Raw genomic sequence first — 26,293 nt, forward strand, 5'->3', positions numbered from 1 at the left:
CCCAGGTGGACGAGCACAGGTGGACACCTGAAACTGGAAGGGCAGAGACACGTCTCTGCTGGAGGCTCAGTCCTGCTGACGGGTCTCAGGATTTTTGACTTCTGGGATTGTATGATAAATGTGTGTTGCTTCAAGTCACTAACTTTGTGGCAATTGGTTACAGCAGCCAGCAAAAACACATCCACCCTGAGTCGTCCCCTCTGATGCTCAATTGCCCTGGCTTGACCAGTGGGGGCCTTATGCTGGCCCTTGACATGACCCCATTCCTCTTTGCCACTTCCTTGCTCTCCGGCAAAACTGGATTGTCTACACCCTGGCACCTTCCCTGCTGAGAAGTCTCCAAGGACTGTCCTTCCAGTGGGATAGTGTGTGGTTTACAGTCCCAGCTTAAAGCGTCTTCATTTTGGACGACAGCACCCTGTACACCCCCAATGTTTGCTAATTATATTGTTCTTTTTACTCCACGGAGGTTTTAAATTGTTACAATCTGTTCTGTAACCAGACTTTGCATAATTATCTAACATTTGCTGTGAATCCACTTGCATGGGTTCCTGCTGACCACACACACATTCACTGTTCTTTTCCCACTGTGGAGTTCCTTATTTTGGTATTTCTTTGCAGTGACTGCATTTCACCTTTGAGGCTGTTTTGCCTCCAAAAAGGGCATCTGTGCCGGTGCCACATTCTCATGTGTTACTCCACACTTGGGATATCTCCCACTCTCTGTGGACTTGGGTGACATCTTGGCTGGGTATAACAGTCCTGTCTGTAGAACTGGATGACATCTTGGCTGGGTATAATACTGCTTGTCTCACTTTTTTTCCCCTCAGTGTTTGGTCTGCCTGGATCCTCATGTTTAGTGCCCCCCAGGAAGCTCAAAGCCAGAGGGCTCTGCCCCTCACAGGTGACACCTTTTCTTTTTCTTTTTCTTTCTTTCTTTCTTTCTTTTTTTTTCTTTTTTTTTTTTTTTTTGGTGGGAGAGTACCAGGAATTGAACTCAGGGGCACTTGACCACCGAGCCACATCGCCCTATTTTGTATTTTATTTAAAGACAGGGTCTCACTGGTTGCTTGGAACCTCACTTTTGCTGAGGCTGGCTTTGAACGTGTGACCCTCCTGCCTCAGCATCTTGAGCTGCTGGGATTACAGGCACGTGGACACCTTTTCCGTCTTGTGCCCTGAAGAGCTCTTTCTTGGCCCTTCAAGCTCTGTAGATTAGGAGGGTCAATATCTGGTGTGATTTTCCTGGAACTCAGTGCACAGTTCTTTCTCTGCTTCATCATTATGTTTCTAAATGTTTTCTAAATACATTTTAAATACTTAAAGCCTGCTGGAGCTTCTGCCCTGGGGCACAAAGATCCACTCTCTTAAGTGCCTGGTTCTGTGTCTTCCTCTGCTGTGCACTCAGTCATCTACTGGGGTCCATGATTTGATCTTCAATCACATCTCGTCTGGTTCTTGCTAGTTTTGACTCACTTAGTAATAATTGAGATGATGCCTGGCTCCCCAAAGACTTCTGGGTCCTGCAGTCTCCTTTTTTCCTCAGCCCGTGGAGATAACAGACTTATCTGGCTCTGTGCCTTCTTTTTATTGACACTTGCCCTCATAAGCTGATCTGGTACCAGAAGCCTATCAGGGTGACTTCCTTCTGCACTGGACTGAGGCTCTGCTGATGGCCAGGTTCTCTGTCTTTGAAGTCCTTTTTCTTCTTTCTCCCTCCCTTCCTTCTTTCTTCCTGTCCTTCCTTCTTTTCTTTAAATGAATCCATTTTGGGTGTGGCAGATACACATGGCGTAGAACACAGCATAGAGGCCGACCCTGAGCGTCCCTTCAGTGTGCTAAGCCTGTCCACACCCTACTCAGCTGCCTCCCTCGTCCACCTGCAGAGCCCTCACTTTCCCAAATAAAAAGTCAACACTGCCTCCCCAGCCCTGGCACCCCATCCTCCTCCCCGACTCTGGGTTGGCGACTCTGGAGATGTCCTATAGGTGGAATCCCACAGTACCTATCCCATGACAGACCCATCTCTCTCAGCCTTATGTCCCCAAGGCTCATCCACATCCAGCAGGTGTCAGACCTTCCTTCCTGCTTGCGGTCGAGGGATCCCTCGTGTGGCTGGGGCACACATTGCTCCATAGTCATCCTCCATGGTCATGTGGGTTCTTCCACCTCCCAGCCCCTGTGCCCCTCTTTCTCTGCCAAGACTTCGTGTGACCTCACCACCTTCCCACACCTATGGAGCATGGGCAAGGGCTGTGTGTCTGGGCTTCAGGCTGCCCATCCTCTGAGGTCCTTCATGCCACCCAGCAGAAGGTGTCCTGGGGCTCCATACTCTTTCCCCAGGGGCCAGGCCTGGGGCTGTCACCTTGTTCTGAGGGTTGGCCCAGACATCTCCCCAGCCAGACGACAATGAAAGTCAGAACAGCCTCTGGCTGCTCTCTCCCCAGGGCTGTGGGAGGATTCTCAGGATGCTGTGGCTGTCTCAGTTTGACCTTAAGGACAGCATCAGGGTGGAGGATCACTGCCCACGCTTCCCGACATGGTTCCCAACACTATCTGGGGACATCTGTGATGCTGGCTGCCTCGTCCTAGGCTTCTGCGTTACTGATCACTGCCTTGGACTGCCCGTGTTTGTGTGCCTGGGTTTGGGAGGCTCCCGGGCAGCCCTCACCTCTGCCCACACACCTGCCTCTCACCTGAAGACACCCCACTCGGGGCCTGCACTCCTCCCATGCTCTGAACTGGCTCCTGGCTGCCCTGGTCCACAAGGCAACCCCAGCTGGCTCCGAGCTCCCACTCCCATGCGAGCAGGTAACCAGACAGGTCTAGCCCTGGGAAAGGTCTCTGGCAGGCACCAGGCAAAGGTCCAGCATGGACACCTCCTGCTGCTCCTGCCTCCCCCTCTCAGGTGCCCGGACCTCCCCATCCTGCCCAAGCTCCACGCTCCCCACCTGGTCCTGTGGGAAGAACGGCAGTGCCATTTCTAAAGGCACCGTGGACCCCACTTCCCGTTCTGCCCTCTACCAGCTCCAGTCCCTTCAGCGCTCCCTGCAGGGCAGCTCACAGCACCTGTCTGTCTTTAACATTCACAAAGGGCCAGTTGTCATTTATTCTTGGGCTTCCAGGACATGTGCCCCATGGAGCCTTAGGGCTCCAAGGACCTGAGCCTGGTCCCCAGGGCCTGCCCTCCCACCTTACCTTGCTGTGTGTCCTGCCCATGAGACACTCTCCACTGTGCCCAGAGGCCAAGGAGCCTGGGACCACCACTTGATATGCAAGGGATTATCTGCCCTCCCCACACAGGAAACAGACCACTGGACTCTGATGAGAGGGGACAGTCATTTTCAAGATAAACCTACCTTACCCACATGATGCAGGAGCAAGCTGAGAGGTCCCCCCACCGCCTGGGACACAGCCTCTGCTACTGACCGTGACTCCTCTGTGCACGTCAGCTGGCACCGTCAATCAGATCACACCAAAGAATGCCAGTGTCCTCCTCTCAACTGTCACCTGGCTCTAACCCTGGGACTTGGATGCTAGCAACACACGCAGACCACGGCACTCAGAAAACAAGAATGGTCAAGACACAGCACTCTGCGGGCCCTCGGGGACAGGCCATCACGCATCTCCACTTCCACGCTTTGCAGACGTGGCTTGCGTGAGCTCCCAGATGCCAGCTAGCTACCATTGTTCAGGGATGCAGGGCGAACGCAGAACCCCGAAGCCCTGATGCCCTGTCTTGCAGCCTCCTCTGCTCCTGGGGTGACCGCGTGTGAGCACCCCTGACATCCGCCAACACTTCCTCTGCACTGCAGTGGAGTGCACAGGCCCCGGGTTATGCAGGGCGCTGTGGCCCCGCCTGCTGTCTGTGCACATCAGTGAGTCTCATTCAACAACGGGCCCTGGGGAAACCTCCCCACCTCCTTCTTCATAGCTGCTTTGTGTCGCTCCTTGCTCCTCGCTCCTCGGGAAGGGGGCACCTCCATCTGCTTGTGCCTCCCAGGGCGGGTGGGAGCTCCCCCTGCTTTGCGGGTACAAACTCCTTGTACCTCTCAGGCCAACTGGAGCCCTGGTTTCAGCCTTTGCTCAGACACTGAGCAGTGGTTTTCCATGGGGCTTGGGGCTGGGGCAGGTGTTGGAGAGCCAGGATAGAGGTGCCCTGCTGGAGTAGCCCTGTGCCTCAGCTTCCCTACGGTGGCCCAGCCACCTGACCTTGATGGCTGCTCCCTGCCAGGCCTTGGCTGGCACTTCACCCACCCATCCTCTCTCAGTGCTCCTCCCCTGTGATGTGAGCCCGGGGGTTCATATCTGTACATGGGGACAGATGATCAGCCAAGGGGATTCAGGGTGTGGGATCCTGGTGAGTCCAGGTGGGTCCAGGCCACCCACTCCCCACTCAGGTTGGTGCTACCTGAGGTACTGAGGCCCACCTCTCGTAAATCTCCTGCATGCTCCTGATTGTTGGCACTCACAGGTGGGCTCGGAAAGCAAGAGCTCCTGGTCCAGGGAGCCCAGGAGAGCCCTCCACCTGGGGAGGGCAGGTGTGAACCTGAGCCCCCACTCCAAGTTGGACTTTGGGCAAGCTGACCTTCCAGCGCCAATACCTTCCTGCTGTTACCCACCTGGGCGAGTCATCTGGAGCCTTGTCGGTGAAACAAAGGAGCTATAAAGCCGCACAGCGTGGCAGCAGAGAGCCCCTCTGGTTCAGCCAGTCCTGGGTTCAGATCTTTGCTCTGCTCCTTCCTGCTCCAGGCTCCTGGGGAAGCCACTTCCTCCTTCAGTTTTCCCACTTCACAAAATGGATAAGAATCTGTGGCCCTGCCGGGTTGTCCTTGTGCTTAGAAGGCCTCACATGCCCCATAAGAGCGTCAAGTGCACACCAGAGCTCCACATGCATAGCTGCCTCATGAACCATGGGATCCAGTGTCCAGCACCCACGGAGGCATGGGGGCCAACAACTAAGTGCCTCTGAGGTGTGCCCTGGCAGCTTTGGAGGTGGAAAGAAGGGGAAGGAGGGCCCTGAGTGCCTGCAGGTGACACTGGCAATTTCCCACCCAACCAGGGAGCTGGAGCCACCTCACCTGGACAGGCCAGGCCGCAGGATGGGCACAGCCCTGGGTTGATCAATCTGGGCATTTGACTGAGGTCCCCAGGACCCTAGAGGGCTGTGAGGTGGGCGCATGACCAAAGAGGATGCCTCCCTCCCCTCTCCAGTGACTCCTTTGCCGGGTCTCAGCGGCACCGGTTCCCTCACCCCTCGCCCCACCCCCGCACAGTGACTTCCTGTGTCACCATCACCACTTCTGGGGGAAGACTGAGCTCTGGGACCGGGTCCTCCTTGGGGGCGTGCTAGTGGGGACAGAGCCTGGGCGCCCTCCCTGCACCCGCCCCCCCCGGACCGTTCCACTGTGGCGCGCGGGGAGGCGGATTTGGAGCGCGATGGTTGCGCCCGGCGCCGCCCCCGCCGCCGCCTCCCGCGCCGAGCGCTCCCGCAGGATGGCGCGGGCCAAGCTGCCGCGCTCGCCGTCCGAGGGCAAGGCGGGCCCGGGGGGCGCCCCGGCCGGCGCCGCGGCCCCCGAGGAGCCCCACGGGCTCAGCCCGCTGCTGCCGGCCCGCGGCGGTGGCTCCGTGGGCAGCGACGTGGGCCAGAGGTAGGGGCGGGCGCGGGCCTGGGACCCCGCCGCGCGCCGCCGGGAGGGGCTTTGCATCTCGCTCGCTCGCATCGCACCGGCCAGCCCGCCGCACCTGCCGCGCTGCCCGCAGCCCTGGGAGAGGGCGGCCGGGATGGCCCTCCGAAACTCCACCCCAGACGCCCCGCTTACAGGCTGAGTACAGTGGGCCTGCGGGTAAGGCAGGGGTGGTCGTGGACCTGGGCTCTGTGCCAGGGGACACGCGGCCCCTGCCCTGTCCCACGGGAGCCCCACTCAGGTTGGTCCCCCGCTGGGGGTGAGCAGGGAGGGCCGGGCAGTTCTGTGGCTCTCTGAAAGCTGCACATGAGCAGGCTGGGATGCAGGTGGGGCTTGGGCCCCTGCCGGCTCCCCCTGGGGACATCCCAGGGACAGCTGCCGGCCTGGTTTCTGGGGCAGCCAGGGGGGTTGAGGCCTTCCCTGGGACACAGCCAGCGCCTCCCCAGCCCTTCTACAAGCCACGGTGGGACATGGCACCCCATTTCATGGATGAGGACTCTGAGGTGTCATCTGCAGCAGCGATTCTTGGCCAGCACCTTGCCTGTGCCAGGAGCCATGCCTGGTGCTGCGGGGGATGTAGATGAATCATACCTGGCCTGCTGTGGGCACACATTGTGGGCACAGAGGCTGAGCTGGGTAGAGGGGTGCAGGCAGGCCATGGCAGGGGAGTGGGCTTCCCAGGGTGCTGGTCCCTTTGGGAGGAGCAGGAGGAGTTTCCAGGGTCTTCCAGGCAGAGGAAGTGAGCCAGAGCCTGGGGTTGTGGTGCAGAGAAGGCTGGTGGTGGGGGCTTGGCAAGGCTGGGCCTGACAGATGGCTGGACCCAGGAGGCCCTGGCCACAGGGTGTCTGGCCCTCCCCACCCACACACCCATTGCCTGCTTCTCAGCAGCCCCTCTGCGTTCCCATTTGCCAGAAGAAACTGTTGAGGTTAAGTGTGGGCCCAGACTCTCCAGCAGCTAATGGGCAACTCATGGGCAGGAGGATGGTGAGTGCTGGCCAAGGGCCCAGGAACCCCTTCCTCTCCCTCCTCTTCCTGGATGTTGTGGGGGCTGGCGATCCCAGAAGTTCCGCTCACAGCCAGCCTGGCCCCGGCCAGGGTAGACTACAGGCATGGCAGGTTCTGCCCAGGCTGCATCTGAGCCCATGATGCAGCCTGAAGGCTGGGTCCACAGACCCCTCCCCCAGAAAGCCCTCCCTCTTGCCCACCCCTGCACTTGGCCACTCCTGGACCTGTGGACCAGGAATGCTAACCTTTTTCACTGGCCCCTCTCCAACCCCCAGCAGACCTCCAGTACGGCCCTTATCAGGCCCTTTCTGCAGGGCAGAGAGAAGGGAGGGGTCCACCCCTAGGATAGGGCAGCACCCGCTGGCAGCCGGCAGCCTCCTTCCTGAGTGCCTGCTCTGGAGGCAGGCCGTGTCCACCCAAGGCAGGTTCCCGAGCAGAGGAGGACTCGGCAGATTTGTGCTTTAGGAAGTGGAGTTTGAGGATATTCCCGGCAAGACCAGAGTAGGGAGGAGGCTGCCCCTGCTGGCTGTAGCTCTGCCCATCCTGCATGCCGGGCCGTCTCCAGGGCCGTGAGCCTCAGTCCTCCCCATTGCCTAGAAGGCAGTGAGGCAGAGGGTGGTCCCCACTGTCCCCAGGGGACTTAGCCACAGATGTGGGGGATGTGTGCCCCCACATCCCATGTGCCCCTGATGCACTGCCCTCTCACAGACAGTGCCCCACCCACCCAGCCAGGGCATCCCTGGAACTGGGTCTGCTGCTTCTTTGTCTAGGAGGAGTGAGGGTGTTAGAAAGAGCTGCCTAGGTGGTTGGGGTGAGGAGGACTCTCCCTCTTTTTAGCACTTTCCCAGGGGGCCCAGTGAAGGAGGGGATGGGGATCCTTCTAGCCCGCTACCCCCTGGACTCAGGCAGGGTCTCCCAGCCCCATACCTGTCTTGAGGCCCCCGTGGAGCCCCACCCATCTTCCCCTGGACTCCCTCAGCCTCTCTGAGTCCACAGGACCAATGCAGCAGGGTTCAGGAGAGGCATACCCAAGCACCGAGGTTGCTGGAGCCAGGCGAAGACAGCCATGGGCAGCAGGCAGCCACACCTCTGCTGTGCCCGTGGACCCAGAAGGAAGGAGGAGGGGAAGGGGAGGCTGTGGAAGCTGTACCCCTCCCCCGGGCAAATGGTGGGATGCTTGGAGGCTATGGCTGCAGGTCAGTCACAGGCAACTACTGAGAGCAGGTCAAAGATGAGGGGCAGTGTCCTGGAAGGCCGTGTGGTGTCCTAGGAGTAGGGCCAGGCTGTGGAGACCTGGGATTCCAGGCCTGAGACTTTCAGGGATTGGACCCTTGAGGTCTTCAGCTCCCGGAAGGAGGACTCTTAAGGCGGTGGAGGGCCAGGTGCAGCCCAGAGGCCAGAGGTGAGGCTGAGGGCTGGTTGTCAGGACCCCGAGCAGGGCAGCTTCCCAGGCAGGCTCTAGAGACCTGGACACTTCCATGTCCAGGTGCAGAGGACTAATGGTGGGGCTAGGGGGCAAGGAGGTGCTGGTGGCTGGTGCAGTGCAAAGGCCCTATTTCAGAGGCCGGGCTGGGGTGGGCTCCCAGGGGGCTGCAGAGTGGCCCTGCGGCTGCCCACCCCTTCCTGTCCCCACAGGACCTTCATGAGGGCAGGCCCTCTAAGCCCAGCCTGAGAGCAGCTCTTCCTACGGGGGCAGACCCTGGAGATGGTATCCCTGCATGCAGGAGGCTGGAGGAGGGGCAGGGGCAGGTGTCAGGGAGATCCCCAGCAGGCCGCACCCCAGCCCCCCTCAGCCCACCACCCCCGGGCAGTTCAGGATCCACCAGCCACTGGGCCTGGCCAAGTCTGCCCCACAGGACACAGCCTGGTCCTCCCAGGGCTTCGTGGCTCCCCTGGACAGCCTGGGCCCTGCCCTCCCGCCACCTTCCTGCCAGCGGCACCCTCGGGAGCCCCCCAGCCCCACTGTGGTCCCTGAGGAAGCTGAGCACTCACTGTCCACAGCCTCGCCAGGGGCATGTCTGTTTCCTCCAGCTCGGCCTCTCCTCTCAGGGCTGGTCCTTGATCACATGGCCCTGCCACCTCCACTCCTGCCCCTGTCCTCCATCCCTGGCCAGCTGCTTGCACCTCCACAGGGCAAGTCCTCAGGCTCCAACGTGGCCCTGCACTCCTGGGGTCCAGAACCCCTGCTCTTCCTGGGCTCAAGGGACAGTCCCCTGGGACACCCCCTTGCTGGGACCCTCCTGCTCTGCAGGTCCAGACACTCATGGCAGCACCGCCCCTCCAGGGGCCTGGCTGTGCCCCAGCCCACACAGCACCCTGTCCCGCTCAGCTCCACGTGCCCCACTGCCCAGCATGCTGGTCTTCCTTGTGGTCTTCAAGCACTCCAGCTCTGCACACACCAGGCCTCTGTCCCGAGCCCCTCTTTGCCACTCACCCCCTCCACATGGCCCCTGTGGTGGTCCCTGTCAGCGCCCGTCTTCGGAGTCCCCACGCTGTATCAGCTCCGACCCCCAGATCGTGCTGATCTGCTGACTGGGGCGGGCCAAACGTGGAGTTCCTCAAGAATTGGCTTCGGCCTTAAGGGTGCCTGAGCCTCTAGGAGGCCGCGGCCTGGAGGCCTAAACGACCCGGTCAGTTCCTCACAGGATCAGGGTGTGGGCAGGCTGGCCGGAGGCTCTTCCTGGGCTCACAGGCACCGCCCCCACATGGCCACCCCTCTGGGTGTCTGCGTCCTGATCTGTCAGGGCTCCAGTCCTCCTGGGTCAGGCCCACCATGTGACCCCGTTTCAACTTAACAACCTCTGGAAGACCTCTTCTCCAGAAGGTCACCTCCTGCCTTGTGGGGATCAGGGCTCAACATGTGAATTTGGGGGGAACAAAACTGATCCAGAATACGTCGGTTCCTTTGTTTCATGTAGGACGCTGCTGAGACCTGAAGCCCCAGTGATCTGCTGTGCACTGTGGACCCCCAAACTCAGTTGATCAGGGACCCCCTCTTCCCTGAAGCATCTCCTGAGGCGCAGGGCAGAGGGCAGAGGGCACCCCTCAGTGCAGCGGGGCTCGGGACCCTGCCCCTGCCCCAGGCCCCGCCCTCCTCTCCTGGGCTTGCAGGCCCTGCCCCAGGCTCTGGGATGAGGGAGGCGTTGGGCTGCTCCCAGGTGGGGCAGCCCCTCCTCAGTCCAGGTTGTGCAGGTGTGTTGACCCGGCTGGAGTAGAGGCAGGGCTGCAGTGAGGCCCCGTCCTGCCTCTGGGAGCGTGAGGCTTCAGGTGGCAGACCCACGTGCTGGGTGGTGCCCAGGTCGCTCGTTGCTGGTACAGGTCCTGCTGGGCCATCTTGGACTGGGATGTTCTGGATGGAAATCCAGATTCCCTTTCCTGCCTCCTTCCCCACTCACTCTGCAGCTCACCTGGGGGCGTCAGCCCAGGTGACCCACCTCACCTTTGCTAGGCCCAGTCCTCAGCCAGCTCTCCTTGGCCCACACAGCCCCCTGTCCCTTTTCCCACAGGCCCGCGTCCTTCCCAGAGGACCTGGGCTCCTTTACCTGTTTGCTTGGCCAGGCCAGGGGACATTGCGGTGGGGCCTGCACTGGACACTGGACACAGGCCCTTAGGCAGAGTGCAGGGGGCCCTATGGGCAGCAGGCAGCAGACCCCATCTGGCCTCCAGCTGGGTTGAGGAGGCTGCAGCCAGGGCGGGGCTGGGTGGGAGGAGAGGAGCCTAAGGAGGCCCAGGCATGGACCGACAGGCCCCAGGCTGGGCAGCACCCACTCCTGGTCCTCCTAGGACCCGTCACAGCTAGTCTCCTGCAGACCCTGTGCAGCCCTGGCCCCAGCTCAGGACTTCGGGCTGTGCGCGGCTAGTGAGAGGGGACCCTCAGCCAACCAGCGCAGAATCTGTGGACACTCACGGTCACTCCAAGCCTGAGGTGCAGGTCAGCCTGGGTGCCCCTGTCCTTTGTGGAGCCCAGGGGCAGGCCCAGCCTCCACCTTGCCAGGACCAGAGACAGGAGTTCTCGGGCTGGGGGCACCAGGAGGGTCCTGCCCACCAAAGGGTGCAGCATAGGCCGCAGTGGTTGCTGGGAGCTCTGGCGGCTGGCTCCCTCCTTCTTTCCTGTGTGGCTTCGGGAAGACAGCCGTCTGCTCTGAACCTTGGTTTCTTCTGAAAAGTCATTGCTTTGAGGATTAAAAGAGACCCCCTGAAGTCCTTTCTGGGGGTGCTGGCCCAGAACAGCTAACCATCAGCACTAGAGCCCCTGTGCATTACCCTGCCCAGCCCACAGGCAGGCAGAGTTCCACTCCCATCAGCCTTTGCCCCTGAGCTCCCACCAGTGTGAACCACACAACTTGGTGTCAGCTCCCCACCAGGCAGTCTGGTAAAACCCTGGCCAGGCTGATCTGGTCAGGCCCTGTGGGGGGATTCCCTGGGCCCCCAAAGCCGCCAGTTCCCAGCCCCAGCCTGGCCCACAGGAAGCCAAGGGGCGGTGCTGGTAGGCCCAGCCCAGGCCTCTGATGGGCAGGGAGTGGGAGAGGAGTTGGGCAGCCCCGTGGCCCCGGCAGAGCCCTGCACCACCCTGTGTGTGGGCTCTCCCGCTGCCCTCGGCCTCCCGGGTGAGGTGCTCTGACAGGGCCGCCCCTGGTGCTGCTGGGCCTGGGCGCACGTAGCACTGGGCAGGGCACAGCAGTATTTCCAGGTTTTTGCCAGCAGAAGGCAGGGAACCTTGTCCCGTGCTCGGCATCCTGGTGGGCCCAGCGTGGGGGTTGCATGGTCTGGCATCCTTGGTGGGCTGTGTTGCTTCCTGCACGGAAGCGAGGCAGGCAGGCCTGGCTGCCACCCTGCCCCGCCCTGCATGCTGGACTGCCTGCCCTGGCACCACTGGCCACATGCTGGGGCTCTGCAGACAGGGGTGTTTGGCATGGGCACACCCCAGCTGCCCGCGGACCCTGCCTGGAGCCCAGCCCCTCTGTCCACCTGCCGTCTGCGTTGATGAGTCTGCTGTGTTCCCAGGCCCCATGTGGAAGATTTCAGCCTGGAATCCTCCCTCTCTCAGTAAGTGCTTTGTAGGGGAGGGGGCTTTGGGGACCTGTGTGTCCTCACACCCTGGCAGAGCAGTCCCCATGGAGAATCCCCTCTCTGGGCCCTGGCCCTGCAGCTAGACAGGGTCATGGCTGGCTAGCACCTCCCAGCATCCCCAGGTGCTTCTGGGTCTCAGGGGCTGGGCTGGGGACAGGACAGGTGGTCCCCGCAGTGAGGAAGCCAGGCTCTCAGGGCAACTTGTTGGCAGGATGGGGACCTGCCGCGGTGCCTGTACAGGGCAGGCGTGAGGATGGCCCTGTGCTCTGTCTCAGCCCCCTCGGCCGCTTGTGCAAGTCGAGGTCCCCAGCCAGGTGGCTTGCAGAGGGGGGCTGGGGGCTCTGCTGGTTGCATTTTTGGCTCCAGCCGAGGCTGAGTTCTGGGGTAAGAGGCTTCAAGGCAGGGGAAACCGGAATCCCCAGGACGCAGCGCCCTGGGAAAGGTGCCCACCACCCTGACCAGGTCTGCCTCCAAGTCTGGCCTTTCATGAATAATTTCATTAATGGACATCACTGGCTACTGTTCGTTAATGGGCGAGTGACCACTGTTCACTCTGCACTGCAGCTGCAGGGCCTGCAGGGCGCCCGCTGCTGTGGCTCTCACCTGTTTTCATCCCGAGGAGTTGAGGGCCAGGGGCTAGGGCCTCAGCCCCGGCCTCCAACTCCTGGCCTGGCAGCCTAGCATCCTGTGTCGCCACAGGCAGCCAGGCCTGAGATGGAGGCTTGCCCACTGCCCACTGGGCTCTCCCACCCCACCCCAGGTTGGTGGAGGCCCTGGGAGCCAGGTCTCAGACCAGGGGGTATGGACAGTGGCAGCTGCCCAGGCTGTGGTCCAACCCCTCCAGAGCTGTCCTTGTCAGAGCAGTTGGTCCTGGGCCCTGGGGCGGGGCAAGGCCAGAACAAGGATGCTGCAGATCCCAGGACAGCGACTTGCTAAAGGACCAGGCCAGGTCACCTGTTAGTTTAGGAAGCCCTGCCCACCCTCCCTGGGGTTTCCCAGCTGAGGCATGCAGGGCCCAGGTCGCCTCAGCCTCCGAGCCCTGAGGGAGGATGACTGACCAGCAGTCCAGCCGCGTACCCATGAGGCCTCCACCTTCTGCCTCTGTGGGGCTGGGCTGTGACAGTGCCCAGCAGCAGACTGACCTGGGACAGCAGGTGACCTGTGGAGCCGGCTCGGGACCGTGGGTGAGGAATGGGAGAGCTTGGGTGCCCACCCGACCTCCTGGCCAGGTCCAGAGTCATCCAGGAGTTTCCAGGGGGGCGGGCGGTGTGTCATGGTCAGGGCTGCTGCTGAAGCCCCACAGGTGTCAGACCTGGGGCACCCGGGTCCCCCTCCCCGCCCCAGCCCGCCCTCTGTGCTGCTGCAGGGGCCCGAGCAGGGCGAGGTGGCCCCAGGCTGCCGGCCCCCACTCAGCAGTCCACTCCAGTAACCAGGGGAGCGCCACGTCTGCCTCCCCAGGCCCTGGGCTGCTGGTATGTCGCTCTCCAGTGTCAAGTCGAGCCTGGGCCTCACCCCGGGTCAGTGGGCATGGCCATCTGTAGCCAGGCCCATCAATGTGCGGCCTGGAGCCCGAGGAGCCTCAGAGGGTGCTGGGCGAGCCCCCTGCCCACGCGGGCACCATCAGAGTGGCGGTGCAGGTCCCAGGCAGAGCGCTCTGCCGTCCTGGGAACACCCTCCTTCGAGTGCGCCCCCAGGGAGAGGCCGGGACCCCCAGGGCCTCGTTTTAACTTCGCCAGTGACAAAGCACCTTGCCTGCCAGGCTGCCAGGCGCCCTCGCAGTGTGGGAGCGAGTTCCTGCCATTGTTCCCACTCCCTGGGAGGAAGCGGGAGGGCAGGTGATGCGCGGCCGTGTCTGGCTTCCCAGCAGCCTGGGTCTCAGAAGGGGCCTCTGACCGCCAGGCCAAGACCCAGGAGCTCGGAACAAGCCCAGTGAGCGCCCATGATCCCCAGGGCTTGCAGGAGGCCGCAGTCCATGAAAGGGCTGTGCTGAGCAGCCAGGCTGCCTCCCGGGGCGCTGCCCCTGCCCCTTGGTGAGTCAGGGCACCTGCCCCGGTCAGCAGGCTTCAGGATGAGAGGACACTTTACTCCACAGCTTGTAGTGGTGTCAGAAGTGGGCAGCCTCCATTCATTAAAGATCAAAGCCAAGGCGTCGTTAATCTCTCTGGCGTCGTAGGCCTCAGGCTGGAGGGGTGCCTGCCACCAGGTCCCGCGGGTTCTCTGCCTCTGCATGCAGAACACTTTCCCCGTAGGTGGGTGCTGCCCATCCGGTGCCCTGGGGGCTGCCCAGACAGGTGTCCACTCACCCGGCAGAGTGGTGACTCTGTGGTCTGTTCGTGGGGTGTTGGAATCAGAGGCTGGGGTCTGACCAGCTGTGGTCAGCAGTCCTGACCCCAGCGGTGCCCAGGCAGGGATGCTGCTGCCTCTAAGCCCCAGGGAGGCCAGCAGTGAGAGGGAGGGTCCTCCGTTTCCTGACTTGGAGACAGGGCAGTGGTGGCTTCGCGGGCAGCTGGGTTTGGGAGCTGAGTACAGAGGGAGCGCAGGAAGGAGCAGGGGCAGGAGCCCAGGACCCGGGATGCGCTGCTGCAGAGGCAGGCAAGACCCTGGGAGGCACAGGAAATGGGGCCAGAAGCTGGTGTGTGCATAGGCATGGGCGGGGTGCCCAGAACGTAGAGGACCCCTGAGCCGTGCTGGGCAAGCTGTCCACCTGAGGAGCGGAGGCTGGCTGGGCCTCTTGGGTCTGACTGTGGGAAGTCAGAGTGAGCCTTGTCAGGGAGACAGGCATGGCAGTTGGGCAAGCAGTCATGTCCCGTAAGGTTGTATCCAGCTGTCCAGTGAGACCAGGCAGAGGGCAGAGGGTAAAGAGGGGATTGGGGTTCTGTCCTGCCAGTGGGGCCTCCAAGAGGACCTGGAGCTGGGGGCTCTCAGGGGCATGGAGGGTGGGGCCAGGGAGGTGGCTGTGGAGGAGGTAGGAAGTGCCTGGGCCCCAGCCCACTTTGAGGAGAGGAGAGGGTCAGAGCAAGGGGGGTTCTGGGGAGGGGGATCAGGTCTCTGTTGCCACCTCAAGACTGGTGTGCAACAAAGGAAAGGAGCTTATTTGGCTCACAGTGTGCTCCAAGGTCCTGGGGCCACCACTGGTGATGCCTTCTTGCTGCCTGAGCCAACAGGCAGCAGCAGGGCCTGGTGGTGAGAGAGCACAGGAGTCTGTTCCCTGTTCTCTGCCTCTTTCTACTATAAGGCCACCAGGATTCCCTCCTGAGGCTCCAGGCTGCTGACCTCGTCTAATCTCAGTGCTGCCCAAAGCCCACTTCTGAATGCACGGTGGGTTCAGCCACCACCCTTTTAAACACCTCTCAGAACACTGGGGCTGCCAGCTCCAGCCAGCTGCCTCGACTCGGGAGAGCGTTCATAGCCCAGCTGCCCGGGACAGCCCCCCACCCACGGCCAAGAAGGGGGAGAGGAGAGGTGGGCACAGGGACCGGGGTTGGCACTGGCCTGGCCTCCGCTGGGAGCTACTGGTGACCTCCTCCCTGCAGCGCGCACCCTTCAGGCAGCAGGACTCTGTGCTGTGCTGTGGTCGGGGACCATCATCCCACCCCATGCCCGTGGCCTCCACCCGACCCTGGAGCAGAGGGACACAGCCCGTGGTAAAGGCACCCAAGGGCACGCTGAGGGAGCTCAGTGCCACCACCCCAGGGGCATGGCACTGGGGGTCCCACAGTCCCCACTTCCAGAGGGAAGCGCTGAGGTGGCACCCCTGCCCAGGAAGCCTGGCCCGGGCTGCGCCCGCTCGTCCTTCATCCATCCATGGCATTTCATCTCAGTGGGATGTGTACCCACAGCCTGGCCCAAATTCCGGCACAGCTGAGCACAGAGAGCCCAGCAGAGCTGGCCCCATGCTACTCCCAGAGCCCAGAGGGGGCAGGCAGGGGGGCCTGGTTCTTGCCCCATCTGGCACCCTCAGGCCACTCCTGCTGGGTCCACTGTGGTCTGTTCAGAGGGGTGCAAGGAACCCAGGCGGGCCGGAGGGCTTGGAGCCGGGCCCCACGGGCAGTCGTGTGGAAGTGAGGTGGGTCTGGGGACCCATGGCCGGGGCTGCAGGGAAGCTGAGGCAAGTGCCCTCTGCTGGAGGGCTCCACTGCTGGCCTGCAGGGTGGCTCAGGCCTGACTGCCTGTCCTTCAGGCTGCTATGAGCGGTGGCCTTGGAACACAGCCGCCAGAGGCCTCCAGACAGTGAATGACCGTCTGCATCTGGGTGCTCTGCATAGGCCCTAGGGTGTGTTTTGAGCCCTGTGCACCCAAAGCCTGGCGGGTGCCACAGCTTGCACCTCCTTGGGGCCCAGAGGCCCTGGACTGTAAGCGGGCATTAGCCAGTGGCCCCTGTGTGCTGGAGGAGGCACAGGGAAGGCTGTGGGCCCAGGGCTTCCCGGGTCCTAGGTGGACAGTGCCTCTCAGTCGTAGCCATGCAGCGTGGGACAAGTCAGTGGGGGTCGGGCTGCCCGCCTGGTCAGGCTGCCGCTGGCTGCGACCGTGCCCTTCCTGCCCCAGGGTCCAGGTGGAGTTCTACGTGAATGAAAATACGTTCAAGGAGCGGCTCAAACTGTTCTTCATCAAAAACCAAAGATCCAGTGAGTGGGGGCTGGGCGCACCCGGCGGGAGGGGTGGGGCTCCAGAGGGAGCCAGTGTGGCTGGGCTGTGCTGCTGAGTGGTGGGCGCACGGGCAGGCCCTCTCAGCTTCCCTCTGCCCGAGAGCAACGCACCCCAGAAGCCATGGCGGGACCTGTGGGCACACTGCCCTGCACTTTGACCAGGTCGGGCTGGGCCGGGCCTCCTGCTGCATACGCCTTCCCAGCTTCAAGACTGGCCACCCTGGGCCTCCCGGGGAGTCAGCAAGGGGCTCAGGTTGTGCATATGGGCTCCAAGCCTCCCAGCCACGGAGGGGAGCCACCACAGGAAATCCCCTGCGTCCTGATTGCCACTCTGCACCGGGGGATGTGGTGCCCTGCGGGCAGCCCCGGGTGCGGAGGGGAGGCCCGGCCAGGAGGCTCCGGTGGAGAGGGACGCTGCAGGGGCCCTCCTGACACCCACCTCCCTCAGGCCTGAGGATCCGGCTGTTCAACTTCTCCTTGAAGCTCCTCACCTGCCTGCTCTACATCATTCGGGTCCTGCTGGACAACCCGGCCCTGGGGATCGGATGGTGGGTGTGCACCATGGGGCGGGGAAGGAAGGTCCTTGGGGCTGAACCTGGGGCTGAACCTGCCTGCCTGGGCCCTGTGGGGGACTGACCAGCACCCAGCCTGGCCTCTAGGAAGCCCCATGCCCAGGTTCTTGGGGAGTCCTTTCTTCCCCAAGGACCCCTGTCTGAGTCCCACCCCCTGGCAGGGCCAGAGCCACGCCTGTATGTGGCCCCAGGCTCAGCACGGGCAGCCGGCCCCGTACCAGAGCTGCGTGTTTGCTGCCTGTGGACCCAGAGCCCCACGTGAGCCGGTGGGTTCAGGTGCCCCCTGCGTGGAGTGGTCTTCATGCTCACTCTGGGAGGACCCTGGCCCCTGAGGAGCCCCCTGCGGTAGGATGCAAACTGGCCAGGACTTCTGGCCCCCTCTGGAGGCTCCACCTGACCCTCCTGGCCATGGCGTCCTCTTCCTGGGTCACCCATGCACCCTCAGGGCAGGGGTATTCTGGCCGTGTTGGGGACGAGGCACCTGCAGACCAAGTATCCTCACAGGAGCCTGTCCCGGGATGGCCGGGAACCCTTCTCTGGGGTTTCCGTGTGGCCCCTGCGCCCCTGCTGCCGTTTCCCAGCCTCAGTCCTTGCAGAGTATGCCATTTTCTTCCCCGAATCTCTACCCAGGGATGCTCTGGTCAGGCTGTCTCATCTCTGGGCTGGTCCAGCAGCCCTCAGTGCTGGACTGTCTTTGATAATGCCTTTGGAGACCGCCTCCCCTTGGTCACTGGGGTTGGAATGCTGGGCCTGGGGCTCCCTGGGGTATGCTAGGTCCAGGACCACCGGTGCCCCCATCTCTCCTGCCTCCTAGTCTGCCTCTGCTCCTCCCACCCTGCTCTCTGGAGTCCAAGAGTCCTTCTCTCCTGGCATCCAGTTCTTGCCTTGGGCATGCCCTGCCCTGCCAGGATGTGGTCCCCAGCCTTCCTTTTGCTAGCTTCTCCTTCCACAAGCCTGCTTCTCCTGAGCTCAGGGTGCGCCTGATTTTGACACCAGTGTATTTCCTCAAGGATCCGGTGCCCCTTGGCACCAGCCACGCTCGAGAGTGGGCTCAGACAAATGGGCTCTGCCAGCCTGTGGTGCAGTGCTGCTGCTGGCCATCTGGCAGGGCTGCTGACAGGGCTCCTCCGACCAGCCCTTCCCTGACTGCTGGGGTCTGGGAAGCGCAGCTGGAAGGAGCAGGCCTGGAGGCTGTGCACAAGCCTGCCCTCATCTTCCTTTCCACCTGCCACCCACCTTCAGTGGGAACTGGCCCCTCCAGGCCAGAGACCCCCACCCACAATTAAGAACAAACCTCCCGTCTTTGTCCAGGTCGAAGGAGGGCAGAACCCACCGCAGCAGTTAAAAAAGGCGGGTTCTGGCTCTCGAACCACCTTTCTGGGTCCATCTCACCTTCTCCGAGTCCCGGAAGCTCCTGGGCTTCTTGTTTCCCCTCCCCCGAGGCCCAGTGCATGGCATCCATCACCACCTAGCAGGGCTCCGGGCACGGGGTGGTGGCGGGGGAGGGTGAGTGGGGGGACAGACTGTGAGCAGGTTCTGGATACGTGTCTAGGTGGATGGGTAGATGAGGGGGGCAGATGACTGGAAGGGTGGTTGGACACCTGGAAGGGACAGGACAGGAGGGTGGCTTGGGCAGACGCATGGGTGGATCTGAGGTGAGATCAGGAAGGGATGGATGAAGGGCAGGTGGACGGACAGTGATGAGAGACAAGTGGGCAGATGGGGGGGTAGGTGAGTGGATGGACAGTGGACGGTCTTGAATCTGCAACAACTCAGCAAGTTTCTGGAGAGAAGTAGGTCAGGAGAGAGGATGAGAGGGGTTCCCGTCTCAAGGTCTCTGAAGCAACGAGGTCCCTTTGGCCAGGAATGCACCCTGTCACCACCAGCCAGCTGGAGATGCTTGTCCTCCAGAGTGGCTTCAGGCCCTGCGCCGCTAAGTCAGCACCCCTGGGCAGGAGCCTTGTGCGCCTCAGCCTCGTCGGCCGTCTGAGGCCTGGGGTGCTCCTGGCTCTGCCTCTGGCCGTGCGGGACCTTACAGGGAGTGTGTGTCGGTGCGAGCAGCTTCCTGGGCTCTCTCCGGCCAGTCTCACTGCCAGCCCCGATCCAGACGTGGTGTGTCCCGTCGCCCCACACTCATCCCTGCAGGGTCTCTGCCAAAATGCTAGACCCCGGGCTCCCATCGGGATGTGGGGCTGGGTCCCCTGCCTTGCATGCTGAGTCCATGGCAGCTGGGAGAGGCTTGGGCTGGCCCTGGAGGGCTGTGGCCAGGCCAGCTCTTTCTCCACAGCTGGGGCTGCGTGAAGCAGAAGTACACCTTCAATGGCTCATCCTCCGAGATCAACTGGTGAGTTCACTGCTGGCTGCTGTTTGCCAGGGTCAGGGGACATGGGGTGGGCAGGGGTAAGTGTGGATGGAGTCCACACTGCCCGGCCTCTGAGGGCAATGGCCAGCCTCAGCCTGAAAGCTGAAGGTCCCCATGGACACATTCGGCTGCACCTCCGGGCCCTGGCCAGGGTCAGTGCTGGGGATTTCCCTTTCAGAGGGGAGCAACTTGAGAGCTGTAAGGCTGTTGGTCCCCAGGTCAGTCCCTGTGTCTGGCTGCGGGGCTCCCTTTGCCTCTGTGATGCTCTTCCTGAGGCTGTCTGGGCTGGGCCCAGTGGAGAGGGGGACACTGATGGCTGGGCCCCCATGAGCGCCCCCAAGGCTCACATCCCTTCTCTCCCCAGGGCCCCTATCCTATGGGTGGAGAGGAAGATGGCTCTGTGGGCGATCCAGGTGAGACTGCCCACTGCCCCTCCTCCCTGCAGTACAGGCATTGGCAGGAGCCGGCCCAGGAGCACTTGGGACACACCCAGGCTCAGCAGCTCTTCCTGCAGAGTTCCCAGGGACCAGTGAGGTGCACGGTCCCTCCCTGTCTATCTTGTTGGGAACCTCTCCCTCCTGCTCACCCACCCTGGCCTTGCTATCTTCCTAGGGGAAGCACTGTGGGTAGGTGGCCCCAGTTCTGCCATCTGCTCTGGTCTCTGGGTGGTGGCACTGGCTCGTGACCGGATGCTCTGCCTCCCCCAGAGAGACCTCAGGCTCCACTTCAAGTAGCTACAGGGCTGTTAGTTGCCCCCGCTGGGAGGAGGCAGCCCATCCCCGGCCCTGGGAGCCCCGCCATGAGGCCTGCCCCGTCCCACCGTCTCAGGGCCCCCCATGGCCCACCTCCACCTCCTGGAGTAGGACAGCAGCTCTCCTCTCACACCTCTCGCCGCATCCGTGCTGGCTCGGCAGGAACCCCACCCACAGCCCCGCCCCATGAGCCCCACCTGGGCCTCAGACCCCAGGTCTGCTCCTCATCCCCTCTCCACCCAGGTCATCGTGGCCACAATAAGCTTCCTGGAGACCATGCTCCTCATCTACCTCAGCTACAAAGTGAGTCCCCACCCCTGCCCGCAGCTCCACTCCTGGGCTGCCCTTGCCCCCATCCCTGTCCTCTGTCCTCCCGGCACCAGCTCTGAAGCCCCCTTTGACCCCTAGGGCAACATCTGGGAGCAGATCATCCGAGTGTCCTTCATCCTGGAGATGGTCAACACGCTGCCCTTCATCATCACGGTGAGTGAGCCCAGCTGGGGAGGCCACTGCCTGAGCCCCAGCCCCACCCGCCTCCCCCAGGGCCTCCCCGGCCTCACCTGCCTCCCCACAGATCTTCTGGCCACCGCTGCGGAACCTGTTCATCCCGGTGTTCCTCAACTGCTGGCTGGCCAAGCACGCGCTGGAGAACATGATCGTAAGCCAGAGCCAGACCCCTGCCCTCCTGCAGAGGCCACCCGCCACACCCAGACCCCAGGGCCACCAGGCTGACTGCCAGGAGGCTGTGTGACCAGCAGGAATGTCTCTGTTGGAGCGACATGTCCCTGGCAAGCCTCGAACGTCCTTTTACTGGGAGGAGAGCTTCTCCTGACCTGGGAGAGGGCTGGGAGGAGATGGGGCCAAGTGCAGGGGTGACCAGGCCTGGCATGAGACCAGCCGCCAATCCTGGGCCACCCAGGACCACCAGAATCAACCCTGCGAGGGCTGGAACAAGCAAGCTGGCCGCAGGCAGGCTGCTGAGTGTCTAGGCGAGGTTGGTGGAATGTCGGCCTGTGGAGCAACCTTGGTGCCCAACCTTGAGGCCTGCCCCCACCCTCCAGGCCCCAAGTCGCAGAGCCCCAGGCTATCTTAGTGGTGCAGTGAAGTTAAAATGCCTGGTCTACGTGATAACCAGCCTCCTTCCCAGGCCTCGACCCTCGGAGGCACAGGCTGGGTGGGGCTCCTGAGAGAGGAAGCTGAGTTCAGTGGCCTGCCCAGGTCCGGGCTGCCCTGCAGCCCTCGCCCAGTGGAGGTGTGGTCAGGCCATTGCCTTTGCAGCCTGCCTCTTGTTTATTTGCTCTGGGGGGGACCGCAAGCCCTGGCCACTGATGGCCCGTCCTCCACAGAATGACTTCCACCGTGCCATCCTGCGGACACAGTCGGCCATGTTCAACCAGGTCCTGATCCTCTTCTGTACCCTGCTGTGCCTCGTTTTCACGGGGTGAGTCTTGGACATTGGTGGGCCCACCCAGCGCCTAGGGCTGGTCCACTCCCCTGGCAGAGCAGGGGGGCCTGAAAGAGAGCAGAGGCAGATCGAACACAGCCAGGCTCTGGGGTCAAGGGCAGGGGCAGGAGGTGCAGAGCTGGCTGGGCTGCCAGCGTTGGCTTGGCTGGCTGGCACTGAGGTCCAGGAGCAGCCCTGAGCCCATGTCCCCCGTGCGTGAGCGAGCCCCTCCGTCCAGCTCCTTCAAGGCCCAGACTCTGGGTTCTAGCTTCCTGGTCCTGCCTTGGGCTCTGAAGCAGTGTCTGGCCCACAGGTGGGTGGAGCCTTTGGGCAGAGGCCAGGCCAGGGGCAGGGCTCTCCTGGAACTGGGAGCCTCCAGCCACCTGGGCAGACCCTGATGGCCTCTTGCACCTGCCTGTGCTCTGGCCCTACTGTGGGCCCTGTGCTGTCCACCCTCCCTCCCCTCTGCCCTATCCACAACACACAGGCCCCAGGGGAGCTGGATAGGATGTCCAAGGCGACAAAGTCCAGGGTGATGCAGGGGAGCCTCCTCCCAGCAGGCGTGTCACCCATCTGTCCACCCCAGGGGCCTTGAGCACCTGCTATGCCAGCACCATGAGACCAGGGAGTGACCCCAGGCCCTGCCCATCAGACCCCAGCTGAGCACAAGAAGGAAGTGTCCAGCTCTGTGCAGGGCAGGGCCCTAGGAAGCAACCCCTCATGCTGAGGGCGTCCCACCCACCCCCAGTCCACAGGAGGCCCAGCTTCCCATTCCTGCTCCCTGTGGGCTCCAGGGGCCTCAGAAGAGCGGCTGGGAGGGAAGGGAAAGCCAGGAGGGAGTCAGACTTGAACCGAATGCCCAAAGATTGGGCCAGGGCTACTTCAGCGGCCATCGCGTGGCCTAGAGGGACCAAGAGCATCAGCTAGCAGCAGCCTGGGAGACTCTTCAGCAGGGTCTGGGGGACAGGGTGGTGAGCTGCCAGTGTAAGTGTGCCAAGCTATGCCCCAGACTCAGACTCAGACTCAGGGTCAGGAGGCAGGGTCCACCAGTGCACGGGGTACCCAGGCTGGACCCCGCCCCATGGTGCCCGACTGGCCTGGGGATGCATTGCCCAGGCTCCTGGGTGACGGGGTCCCCAGGCTGGCAGAGCCTCTGCCTCCGTGGCAGCCCGGACAGCCCTCCCTCCTGCCCAGGACCTGTGGCATCCAGCACCTGGAGCGAGCGGGCGAGAACCTCAGCCTGCTGACCTCCTTCTACTTCTGCATCGTCACCTTCTCCACCGTGGGCTACGGTGACGTGACGCCCAAGATCTGGCCGTCCCAGTTCCTGGTGGTCATCATGATTGGCGTGGCCCTCGTGGTACTCCCGCTGCAGGTTGGTCCTGCCTCACAGACGTGGGGTGTGGCTCAGGGCCAGGGTGGCCACAAGGCCTGGGAGGGTGACACCGACCGTGGGCAGTCCCTGGCGAGCCTCCTGTGGGGCTCAGGGGTGACAAAGTGCAGCCCTCGCAGCTGGCTCTTCCTTTCGGGAAGACAGGGGATCTCTCGGTGCCAGGGTGACACCCCCAGGACCTGCACAGAGGCAGAGGACTATCAGGGTGGACAGTCGCCTGTTGGCTACACAGCCCTGCACGGCAGCAGTGTCAGGGCCACGAGGGGCACCTGGAAGGGCCACTGCTGACCCTGAGCTCAGCCCTCCACACTGGACCCCCACCCTCTTGCAGCCTTGCGCCCTCATCTCTGGCCAGCAGCACTCTGCTTTGCCCAGTAGGCTGCATGGAAGGCCTACTGTGTGCTGGGGACACCTAACACCAGGCCCTCTCAGCAGCCGTGGACGTGACTCCTCCCCTCTGGGCATCTGAGGCAGAGCCACATACCCACCCGGGCAGTGCTGTCCTCCCGCCTCCACCGGGCGGTGTTGGCAGTGTCCTAGCTTTTGGCACTCTAAGGTCCTCTGATGTCCACTGAAGTGGCCTCTTCACCCGCTCGTTGGCTGCTTGGGTTTCTGCGGTGGACCCCGCACTCTCTGTAGGGCTGCGTTGCCTCGCAGGCTCGGAGCCCTGCTGTTGCCTGACCTCTGCCCTCACTTGGTTGGGGACTCCTCCTTTGTGGGTCGTCTGGATTCAACGGTGGTCAGAGGTCCTGGTCTGGGGTTTTGGCCAGGACCCGAGGGACGGGCCTGTTCTCTCTGAGTGCGCCCTGTCCCTTGCTCTGGGAAACGCTGCTTTTCTTCGTTGGCTTTCTGCTTGCGCTAGAGTAGGGACTGTCTCTCCAGTGAGCTCATGGGGGTCACTGGTCAGTGGTCCACAGGGAGGACAATATGGTCCCTGGATAGTGGGCACTGGTGGCCTCCTGCCCCGTCCTCCTGCCTGGGTACTCTCTGTGCACTGATCCTTCCAGCCAAGCCCTGGACAGGGCGCAGATGAAGCAGAGGCGGCAGCCTGGCCGGGGTCCTGGGGAAGCACTGCCCAAGGCTGGGCAGTGTGGGCAGGTGTCCTCCTCAGCAAGGCACTGCCTCCCCATCCTGCAGAGCTGAGGGCCGGTGTAGGAGACGCTCCTCCTCGTTCCTTTCGGGGTTCCTGCTGCGAACGGCACAGACAGATTTTTAATACATTTACATTTTATTTATTTTTCTAGAGTTACACCATCTTGCATCCCTGAGAAACCCAACCGTGGGGTCTTTTTGCAGTGCTGGGCTTGGAACCCAGGGCCCCCTTCATACTAGGCAAGTGCCCTAAACTGAACTGTGATTTTTAAAAACTACGTATCAAGTTGGATCCAGTTTAATACTTTATTCATTCACTGTGATACTAGGGCACCGCACCACTCAGCCACTTCCCCAGCCCCTTTTAAATTGTATTTTCTTTTGGCGGTGCTGGGATTTGAATCCAGGGCCCTGTGCTTGCGAGGCAGGCACTCTACCAGCTGAGCCGTCTCCCCAGCCCTTAAATCGTGTTTTGAGACAGGGCCTTGCTAAGTTGCTGAGGCTGGCCTCGAACGTGCAACCCTCCTGCCTCAGCACCCGGCAGGTTGATGCTGCCCTTGGGTTGGCACTTCCCAGGGCCGTGCTGGACCGTGGCTCCATGGGGCTCCCTGTGACTGCTCACCCCACCAGAAGTTTGCCTGAGCGGGAGGCGTGCCCACTCCCCTTAGTTGGATGCTGTCCCCGTTCGATCACTCTCCCTGCCCCATGTCGGGCTCTCTTCAATGCTGGGGTGACAGGCCACAGCCAGGAGCAGGGGTGGCTATGAGAAGGACCAGGAGTGATGTGAGCAGGCAGGAGGCTTGGGACTCCTCAAGGGGACCATGGGCCTGGATGTCTAGGGAGGCCCCCTCGAGACCTGGCCGAGAGCCACTCAGAATGGGGAGTCGGAGCTCGGCCTGTGGAGGACAGAGGAGCTGGTCACCCACGGGTGGAAGGGGCTGTCATCATGAAGCCCGAGCTGTGTGTGAGGCTGCGGAGGGACGTGGAGGCCGGGAGGGGTGGGACGGGAGGCGTGTGGAGTCTGTGGCAGCGCAGGCCCTGGGGCTGGCCCTGCCTGCCCTGTGCCTGGAGGAGCCCAGGGAGCAGCCTGCAGTCCTGGGCTCCACCTCCCCCTGCAGTAGCCACAGAGGGAGGAGGCCACCATCACCCCAAGCCTTCTTTCTTGGGGTGCTGGGGAGGGAACCCAGGGCTTGATGCACACCAGGCCAGCACGCCACCCCTGGGCTGTACCCCAGCCCAGGCCAGCCTTCGCACAGAGGGCCAGAGCTGCCACGGACAGCCTGGACCCGGGGTCTCCCGGGTCTGCTGAAACAGACAGCCACACACCAGGGCTTCAGACAGTGAGCCTGGCCCCTCGATTCTGGAGGCCACAGGTCCCAACCAAGCAGTCAGTGGGCTGCTCCTGGGGCCGCAGGGAGGATGGGCTCGGGCCCCAGCCTGGGCAGTGGGCAGCCCTGTACCTCACAGAGCTGAGGGTGGCTGGGACCACAGTGCTGCTGATCTGGCCACACACAGGGCTCCTCCTGGTGCCCCGGGAAGACTGTCTTGGCAGTGGGGAGGGTGGTTCTGGGGCCCTTGGAACAGGACTTTCTGGTGGAGACCCTGGGGGGGCGTGCTGCTGGTGGCCAATCTCAAGCCTCCTTGCAGAACTTAGGGACGGCCGTCACCTGCCAGAAGCTTCTATCCAGGCTCAGGGTCCCATGTTGCCGGGCCAGTGTCAGTGGGGCAAACCGCCAGGCGGAGAGCTGGACGACCGGAGTGCCTTGTCCTGCAGGTGGATCTGACTCAGGTGTGGGCAGGGCAGGTCCCTCAGGGAGGGCTACTGCAGGCCCCGCTGCCCAAGGCCCCCTGCCTGCCTGGTGCCCCATGGCCACATCCAGCAGACTCTGCCCCCTCATTACTGCGCCTCTCCTGCGAGACAGCAGCATTGGACTCAGGACTCACCCTGATCCAGGATGACCTCATTTAACAATTACATCCACGAAGGCCCTGTATCCAAAGCAGGTCGCATCCTGAGGTTTGGAAGGGATGCGCGTTAGGGGTCACTGTCAAACCCAGTCACCCACAGCCTTCGCGTCGGCAGTGCTGGGAGGCCGGTGCTATTGACACATGGTTGATGCAGAAACAGTCCATGGGAGGTGGGATGCGGGCCCAGGGTGACCACCAGCTGAGCCCTGCCCCTTGCCACCCACAGGGAGGTGTCTCTGTTGGGACCACACGGGGTCTTGGCACCTCCGAGCAGTTCAGTGCCTTAAGGCCACAGGGTCTTG

General features: G+C 62.6%; 1 protein-coding gene across 9 annotated transcripts in view; it reads left to right on the forward strand.

Moving 5' to 3' along the window:
- The window catches only part of KCNT1 (potassium sodium-activated channel subfamily T member 1), a 68,810-nt gene that overhangs the window by 20,140 nt on the left and 22,377 nt on the right, over positions 1–26,293 (forward strand). For 6 of the 9 annotated variants that reach the window (XM_079111943.1, XM_079111947.1, XM_079111945.1 and 3 more), the window contains exons 3-11: positions 16,308–16,387; positions 16,857–16,956; positions 19,268–19,324; positions 19,707–19,755; positions 20,338–20,397; positions 20,503–20,577; positions 20,669–20,752; positions 21,441–21,535; positions 22,733–22,913. In XM_079111943.1, the coding sequence (XP_078968069.1) occupies positions 16,308–16,387; positions 16,857–16,956; positions 19,268–19,324; positions 19,707–19,755; positions 20,338–20,397; positions 20,503–20,577; positions 20,669–20,752; positions 21,441–21,535; positions 22,733–22,913 (781 nt within the window). Of the gene's footprint in view, positions 1–5,460; positions 5,652–11,696; positions 11,739–16,307; positions 16,388–16,856; positions 16,957–19,267; positions 19,325–19,706; positions 19,756–20,337; positions 20,398–20,502; positions 20,578–20,668; positions 20,753–21,440; positions 21,536–22,732; positions 22,914–26,293 lie in introns of those variants that run through there. The other 3 variants (XM_079111944.1, XM_079111951.1, XM_079111946.1) reach the window with 3 other exon arrangements.

Source organism: Sciurus vulgaris (genome assembly GCF_902686455.1).
Source record: "Sciurus vulgaris genome assembly, chromosome: 15".
Taxonomy (NCBI): Eukaryota; Metazoa; Chordata; class Mammalia; order Rodentia; family Sciuridae; genus Sciurus; species Sciurus vulgaris.